Here is a 7,782-nt window from a genome sequence, read left to right on the forward strand (position 1 = left end):
TTTAGGCCTCAGATGACACAAATTAGCAAGGCCTGATTAGAATGCGATTTGGCTTGACGTGGTAAGCTTCTGTGTGTTATTTCACTTCTCGCAGACAGCGCACGAAGGTTGCGTGTGCAGGGCAGCAGTTGAATCACAGCCGTTCCCATCTGGTGTTTCTCTCGCTTGCTGACTGTGCTGGCTGTTGTCACAGGCAGGTGGCACACATGGGGAAAGGTCAGGTGTGGTGCTGTATCAGGGAGAGAAACACCGTGCGCCTCTTCTCAGGTACATCCTCCTGGAGAGGACGTGTCTGCCATTGCACTCCTAAAGGCAAGAGAAACCTCCCAGCTCAGCGTAGTTGTGTTTTGTTTGGAAATGGGTTGTTTTACTAGCACAGCCTTCGTTCCCAGACCCGGATCCTCCCTCGTGTGCAGAGCTGGGGTCGGTGTTGTGGGACGAGCAGCCGAGAAACAGGCCTTGCTGCGCTACGACCCCTTTCCCCGTGTTGTGGATCCGCTTGGTTGTTGCTTCTCGCGTGCACAGACTGACTGCAGTCGCCTTGCCCGTGTGCCCTGTGTCCTTTAGTTTCTGGGGATAATGGTTTTCTGTTAGTTTTTTGATTTTATTTTTTTTAGTTGGGCAAACGCAAGCATCTCCAAGAGTATTAGTGAGGGTGGGGGTCCTGCTCGCTGTCTGCTGGGGCACTGCGTGACGGCCCTCGGCGAGGAGGGCTCTGAGCAGGAGAACGTGAGTGGGGTCGTCTGCAAGAGGCTTTGGCTGCTGCAGGGAGATTGCGCATCGAAGACAGGTAATCCCTGATCTCACTGTTCCTTAACTGCGGAGGATGTGGGAATATCTCCGACCTTATTAATTCGAGGCTGTAAACAGGAACTTTCCATGGTGACATAACGTCTAGCGTTGGTGAGGATGGGTTTGGAAACGGGGACCTGCCTGCGTTTGAATGAGGGGTAGCAACAGAGCCCACCTGGCCTGGCCTGGCCCTTGAGCCTCGTCTCTGGCATACGGTCTGGTGTCCGCACCGATCAAAGCCGCTGATGGGAAGAGATTTCTTAAGCCCCATCTCCAGTGCCCAAAAGGCCAGTAGGCTCCTGCGGAGCGGGAGCAGGGAGCTGGGAGCCCCCGCAGGACTGCTGGAGGAGATCAGACCGGGGCGAGGCGTGCGTTAATGGCAGAGGGGACGGGGAGCCCCATCCGCAGCGCACAACTGTGGGTCCCCGGGAGGAAGCCCAGGCCTGGGGGAGCTGGGACCCCCTTTTCCTTGGGGATCAGGCCTCGCAGGAGCCAAGGGCGCAGCGTGGCCTGCAGAGCAGGGATGGGGGGCTGCGAGGTGTGATGAGACGGTTACCCGCTTTGCTGCCGCGCTTAGGATGCTCTCTGGTGTGCGAGGGGAGCGTTTATATAACTGTGTGAGCGGTGGAACGTAGCATTCCTGGGTTTGTTCAGAAAAGGAGAAGGAAGAGATCTGGTCTGCTTCTCCCAATAAATGCTCTGGCCTTCTCTGCGTTTGTGTCACTTGTTTGTTTGAAGTCCCCTGTTGCTCTGCCGGCTGCTCCGTGCCCAGAGCATGCGGCAAGCACACGTGCTCCGTCCTGGTGCTGTGCCCCGTGCCCATCTGCTGAGCGCCCCGGGAGGCAGGCGCAGGCTGGAAAGGACCTGGCTGCTGCAGGTCCAGGTCGGAGCCAGCGCAGGGCCCGTACCCCTCCTCCTCCAGCGACCCCCGAATCGGCGGAGAGCCGAGATCGGAGGGGGAGCGCGAGGGCAGCATCACCTCCAGTCGTCCCTTCTGCTACCCAGCACCAGCGTGATTCAGCCGTGCGCGTGCAGCCGCCCCGGAGCAGCCGGCAGCATCCCGGTTGCGTAAGCCTTCCCGGGGAGCGGGGCGTGAATGAACAGAGGAGGAGCCCCGCAGCTGAAACCATCAAGGCAACTCATTCATTTCCTCGAACGAGTAGTACCCGTCCTGCTAACACCGCTCCGGGGGCTGCGCGGGCATCGCAGGGACGCGCTGCCCCCGGGCAGGGTCGGGGTGGCTTTTCGGCGGGGGGCAGCTGTCCCTGTGGTCGCGTCCTCTCTCCTGCAAGTGAAGCTGCGGCGGACGCGGCCCCCCTCCCCGCGCTGGGCACCGGCAGCGTTTCTCAAGGGGATGCGTGCTGACAGCCCCGTGGGTGCCACGCTCGGGCGGTGATGGCCCCCGCTCCTCTGCTGGCAGCTATTAATAGCAGCTGCGGATTTTAATTGCTGCTGCTCGGGAGTGAGCGTGAGTCACGCTGCCCCGGCCACATGGACTCTCGGCGAGGCACCGTGCGGCCCCGCAGCACCGGCGCGATGCTCCCCGCTGCAGTGCCGGCCGCCTGCCCCACGCCAGGCAGAGCTGCCACCGCGTCTCCTCCGTGCAGCCTCCCGCCTGCCATCGCGGCGGCTGGGAAAGCCGGGCTGTCCTGCCTGCGCTGGATCTGTCCCATCTTCTCCCTGTCTGTGTCCAGGTGCTGGCAGCCCCCCGGATGCTCTGCACGGCCCTTCCCCAGGCTCCCACCTCGCCCCACACTGTCATGTGCTTGGCCACAGGATCCCGGCCACCATCTCTGGCACAAGCGGAGCCCGACCTTGCAAAGACCTTGATGCCACCGGGGCAAGCGGGTGCCTGGAGCCAGGCTGGGGCTGGCCCAGCTCCTGCTGCTGCTCGTGGCCCAGGGGAAGCAAATTTTCCTCGGGAAGAGGAGGCTCCCGGGGCCCCGTGCCTCTGCTGGAGGTGGCTCCGCTGGGGACAGCCAGCCCTTAAGCCAGTCCTGCTAAGCTGCTAAGGCAGCAATCCTGCTCTGCCAGGCTGCCAGCCCGCAGCCCCCCCACGCCTGGGTTATTTATTCCAAGCAGGGGCTTAGCCTGCCCCGGGGGAAGGTGCAGGAGCAGGGGCAATGTGCAGGGTCCCTGGGACCTGAGGACACCCCCTGGCACGTCCCCTCGGGTGGGCTGGGGCGGTTGCGGCTGGGAGGAGCAGCTCTGCCCCCCCATGCCGGCCGGGCACCCCAGGACACCGGGCTCTGCTGGCCCTGCTCCTTCCCCTGGCACCCAGGGCTGCTGGAGGGGGGGAGCAGACTCAAAATCTCCTGCGGGTGGGTGGCCACGGGGCACCCGGGCTGGTGCCAGCAGCTCGGGGCACCACGGGGTGGCTGTGTGCAGGGCAGTGACCTGCCGCACATGTGTGTGCATGTTCATGGGGCGCCCGAGCTGGTGTGGCCTGCTGGCAGTGCAGGTGACAGTGTGTCCCCAAAGCCTGTCCCGGCCCCCGCTGCCTCAGAGGCTTCTGACGGCCTCCTGCTGCCCCGTGTCGGCCATGTGCATGTGTCCATGTTTGCACACGTGTGTGCGAGCAGGTGCGTGTGTGTGTCTGTGTGCCTGTCTGTCCCTGTCCATGTGTCCACCTGTGTTCCTGTGTGTGTCTGTGTCCATCCATGTGTCCTGGTCCGTGTCCCTGTCCCTGTCTGTGTCCCGTCTGTGCCCATGGCCTCATCCGTGTGTCCCCATGTATCCATCTGTGGCCCCATCCCTATCTGTGCGTATTGTTTCCATGTGTCCCCATCCATGTGTCTGTGTGTCCCTGTCCCGTGCATCCGTGTCTCTGTCCCCATCCGTGTGTCCATCTGCGTTCCTGTCCGTGTATCCCCGTCGGTGCGTCCCCGCCGCGGCCGTGTCCGTGTGTCTGCGTGTCCCCGGCCCGGGAGCCGCCGCTCGGCGCTGGCCCGGGGGTCCGGCGGCCCCGGGCGGGGCGGGCGGGGCGGGCGGGGCGGGCGGCGGGGCGGGATCGGCTCTGCGGCGGCCGCACCGCGCCGGGCGGCTCCGCACCGGCCCCGCCGCACCGAGCCGAGCCGAACCGCGCCGGGCGGAACCGAACCGCCCCCGCCGGGCGGCACCGCACCGCACCGCACCGAACCGCCCCCACCGCGCCGCACCGGGCGGCACCGCACCGCACCGCACCGGCCCCCTCCGCACCGCACCGCGCCGAGCGCGAGCGCAACCGCAACCGCAACCGCGCCGGCCCCGCAGCATCGCCCCGCGGAACCGCGCCGGCCCCGCCGCACCGGACGCGCCGGGCCGGGCCGGGCCGGGCCGGGCCATGCGCTGACGCCGCCGCGCAGCCCGCAGCCAAGGGCGGATCCCGGGCAGGACACGGTGAGGCGGCGGCGGCGGCACCGCAATGCGACCCGCGGGGCCGGGAGCGAGGGGGCGCGGGCGGCAGGGGGACGCCGGGGCGCGGGGCCCCGGGAGCGGCGGGTGCCCGGGGAAGGGGGAGGGCACGGCCGGGCAGCGGGGCTGGGCTGCCCCGGTCCGGTACGGCGGGACCCGGTGACGGGCTCGGATCCGCCCCACCTTGCCCCTGCCCCTTCCCTTCACCCGCCTCCTGCCTCCATCCTGCCCCTTCTCCTTCCCTCCGTCCTGCCCCTGCCCTGCCTCCATCCTGCCCCTTCTCCTTCCTTCCATCCTGCCCCTTCCCTGCCTCCATCCATCCTGCCCCTTCCCTGCCTCCATCCTGCCACTTCTCCTTCCCTCCGTCCTGCCCCTGCCCTGCCTCCATCCTGCCCCTTCTCCTTCCCTCCATCCTGCCCCTTCTCCTTCTCTCTGTCCTGCCCCTGCCCTGCCTCCATCCTGCCCCTTCTCCTTCCCTCCGTCCTGCCCCTGCCCTGCCTCCATCCTGCCCCTTCTCCTTCCTTCCATCCTGCCCCTTCTCCTTCCCTCCATCCTGCCCCTTCTCCTTCCCTCTGTCCTGCCCCTGCCCTGCCTCCATCCTGCCCCTTCTCCTTCCCTCCGTCCTGCCCCTGCCCTGCCTCCATCCTGCCCCTTCTCCTTCCCTCCATCCTGCCCCTGCCCTGCCTCCATCCTGCCCCTTCTCCTTCCCTCCATCCTGCCCCTTCCCTGCCTCCATCCTGCCCCTTCTCCTTCCCTCCGTCCTGCCCCTGCCCTGCCTCCATCCTGCCCCTTCTCCTTCCTTCCATCCTGCCCCTTCCCTGCCTCCATCCATCCTGCCCCTTCCCTGCCTCCATCCTGCCCCTTCCCTGCCTCCATCCTGCCCCTTCTCCTTCCCTCCGTCCTGCCCCTGCCCTGCCTCCATCCTGCCCCTTCTCCTTCCTTCCATCCTGCCCCTTCCCTGCCTCCATCCATCCTGCCCCTTCCCTGCCTCCATCCTGCCTCTTCGCTGCCTCCATCCTGCACCTTCTTCCCTCCATCCTGCTGCTTCCCTTCATCCTCCTCCTGCCTCCATCCTGCCCTTGCCCTTCTGCCTATCTTGCTCCTTCCCTTCCTTCATCCTACCCCTTCCCCTGCCCTCCATCCTGCCTCTTCTCCTGTCTTCATCTGGTCCCCCAGGCCCCACACCAGGTGTCCCCAGCCCCGTGGGTCTGAGTGGGAAGGGCGCGCGGCAGCATGGGGGTGCAGAGCCCCCCAGCAGGGTCAGGCCTGGGCTGAGCCCCGGGTGGTGGCAGCCCCGTCCCGGGAGCCGAGGGGACCCGCCGGGCACCGAGGGCCCTTTGCAGGCAGTGGGGAGACAGGGGGTCCAGGGGGTGGGCACCGGCTGCGGGGCCCCTGGGCACCCCTGCGAGCCTTGGGGACCCCGACGCCCCGTGCCACGGCAGCAAGACCCACGGGCGCCCGCGGTGCAGCCGGAGGCCGTGGGGCCAGGCAGGAGGGGCAGGGCCAGCCCCGGCCGCGGTTTGACGTTCCTGTGCTCTGGCTCAGCCACGGTCTCTGCTCTGTTCCTGTCCTCCCTCGTGCTGGCGATGCCTCAGGAAGTTTTCGGGAGCTGACCGGGGCATTTGTCCCTGGGCTGCCCCATGCTGGTGGGATTTGGGGAGGTGCTGGGGGGATCAGGGCTCCCTGCAGGACCCAGACCCACCGGGGCTGCGGCAGGGGAAGCCGGTGGCCGTGCAAAGGGGGCCGGTTCCCACGGCCGTGCACCGGGACGAGGGAGCCGTGGCCCCTGGGGCAGTCGGCCAGCGCGGGGCTGCCCGAGGCGCTTCGCCATCCCTGCCCCTCCGGGCCCTTCGGCACCCCAGCGCCAGCACGGTGAGGCACCGGGAGCAGAGCTGGCTCGGGTCAGAGCCGACCCCGTTCCCTTTCCCTTCCCTCCCGTCCTCGTCGGCTCGGGAACGGCACCCCTGGAAATCCAGCCCTGCAGCAGGTTCACGTTGCACCGGTCACTCCGTCCTCCAAAGGCCGTGCTCGCGTTGGGGAGCCGCGATGCTCCCAGGCGAACGCTGCTGCTCCCGCGCTGCTGACGGGAAACTGAGGCAGGGCCTGGCTGAGCCGATGCTCAGCCCCGACGCGCTGGCTCGCCCGGGGGCTCCGGTTTCGGGGGCTCCTCGTGCCGCCCGGTTTCATGCTCCCCGGCTGCGTCGCTCAGCGACGGGGGCGAGCGGTGAACCTGCCCCTGGCCGTGCACCCCCCGCGGCCGGGGCTGCGTTTCTCTCCATTCCCCTGCTGCACCCCTGCGGTGGGAGCAGACCGGAGGAGCGGCGTGGCACGGCGCGGCACGGCACGGCACGGCACGGCACGGCGCAGCAGCATCGCCCCCCGGACACCGCGCGCTTTGCCGGCAGCCTCAGCCGCAGCTGCTGCGCCGGTGGCCGCGGCCCGGCCATATGGCTGCAGCAGGGCGGCTGGTAAAAATAGCAAGCGCTGATCCCCCCGGGTGGGCAGCGAGGGCCACCCGGCCCCGGCCCTGGCCCCCGGCCCCCAGCACCCGGCCCGCAAGGGCGTCTCAAGGGCAGGGCAGCCGGCGGAGGGGCAGGGGGCTGCGCCGTCCCCCCGGCCGGGGCCGCGCGCCGTGACGGGTCCCTCTGCCCTCTCCCTTGCAGCGGCGGCCGCGTCTCGGGGGAAAGATGCCGGAGCAGAGCAACGACTACCGGGTGGTGGTGTTCGGCGCGGGCGGCGTGGGCAAGAGCTCGCTGGTGCTGCGCTTCGTGAAGGGGACCTTCCGCGACACCTACATCCCCACCATCGAGGACACCTACCGCCAGGTCATCAGCTGCGACAAGAGCGTCTGCACCCTGCAGATCACCGACACCACGGGCAGCCACCAGTTCCCGGCCATGCAGCGCCTGTCCATCTCCAAGGGCCATGCCTTCATCCTGGTCTTCTCCGTCACCAGCAAGCAGTCCCTGGAGGAGCTGAAGCCCATCTACCAGCAGATCGTGCAGATCAAGGGCACCGTGGAGAGCATCCCCATCATGCTGGTGGGCAACAAGTGCGACGAGACCCAGCGGGAGGTGGAGAGCCGAGAGGGTGAAGCCGTGGCCAAGGAGTGGAAGTGCGCCTTCATGGAGACCTCGGCCAAGATGAACTACAACGTGAAGGAGCTCTTCCAGGAGCTGCTGAACCTGGAGAAGAGGAGGAACGTGAGCCTCACCATCGATGGGAAGCGCTCCAGCAAGCAGAAGAGGACAGACAAAATCAAGGGGAAGTGCAGCATCATGTAGAGCCCCGGACTGGCCCTCGCCCCCCCCCATCCCGGTTCGCCCCTCTGCCCCCTCGAAGTCTGGACGTCGGCATCGGAGCTGGGCCCGTCCCCCTCGCCCTCCACGCGATCACTGTGACTGCGCTGGGCGGCCGCGGCGCCTCGGGCCGGCGGCGAAGACGGGGCACTCTGCGGACCGGCAGCCTCTCGCCCCCCTTCCCGCGGGAACGCCGTGGGAGCCGGGTGCGGGGTGCAGGGACAACGTGGGGGGTCCAGCTCGGCGCGGGGGGGACACACACGCACACGCACACGCACACACACACACGCCCTGCAGC

The 7,782-nt window shown here is 67.8% G+C and overlaps 1 protein-coding gene across 1 annotated transcript; it reads left to right on the forward strand.

Moving 5' to 3' along the window:
- The first annotated feature begins 6,872 nt into the window (after positions 1–6,872).
- DIRAS1 (DIRAS family GTPase 1) lies at positions 6,873–7,469 on the forward strand. Its single transcript, XM_013945266.1, has one exon. It carries the CDS (start codon positions 6,873–6,875, stop codon positions 7,467–7,469), a length of 597 nt encoding a protein of 198 aa, XP_013800720.1.
- Positions 7,470–7,782: the final 313 nt, after the last annotated feature.

Source organism: Apteryx mantelli, chromosome 30 (assembly GCF_036417845.1).
Source record: "Apteryx mantelli isolate bAptMan1 chromosome 30, bAptMan1.hap1, whole genome shotgun sequence".
NCBI classification, from domain to species: domain Eukaryota; kingdom Metazoa; phylum Chordata; class Aves; order Apterygiformes; family Apterygidae; genus Apteryx; species Apteryx mantelli.

What these genes read in the sequence shown, in the direction of transcription:
- DIRAS1 (XM_013945266.1), top strand. Translation starts at nt 6,873, where the DNA reads ATGCCGGAGCAGAGCAACGACTACCGGGTGGTGGTGTTCGGCGCGGGC.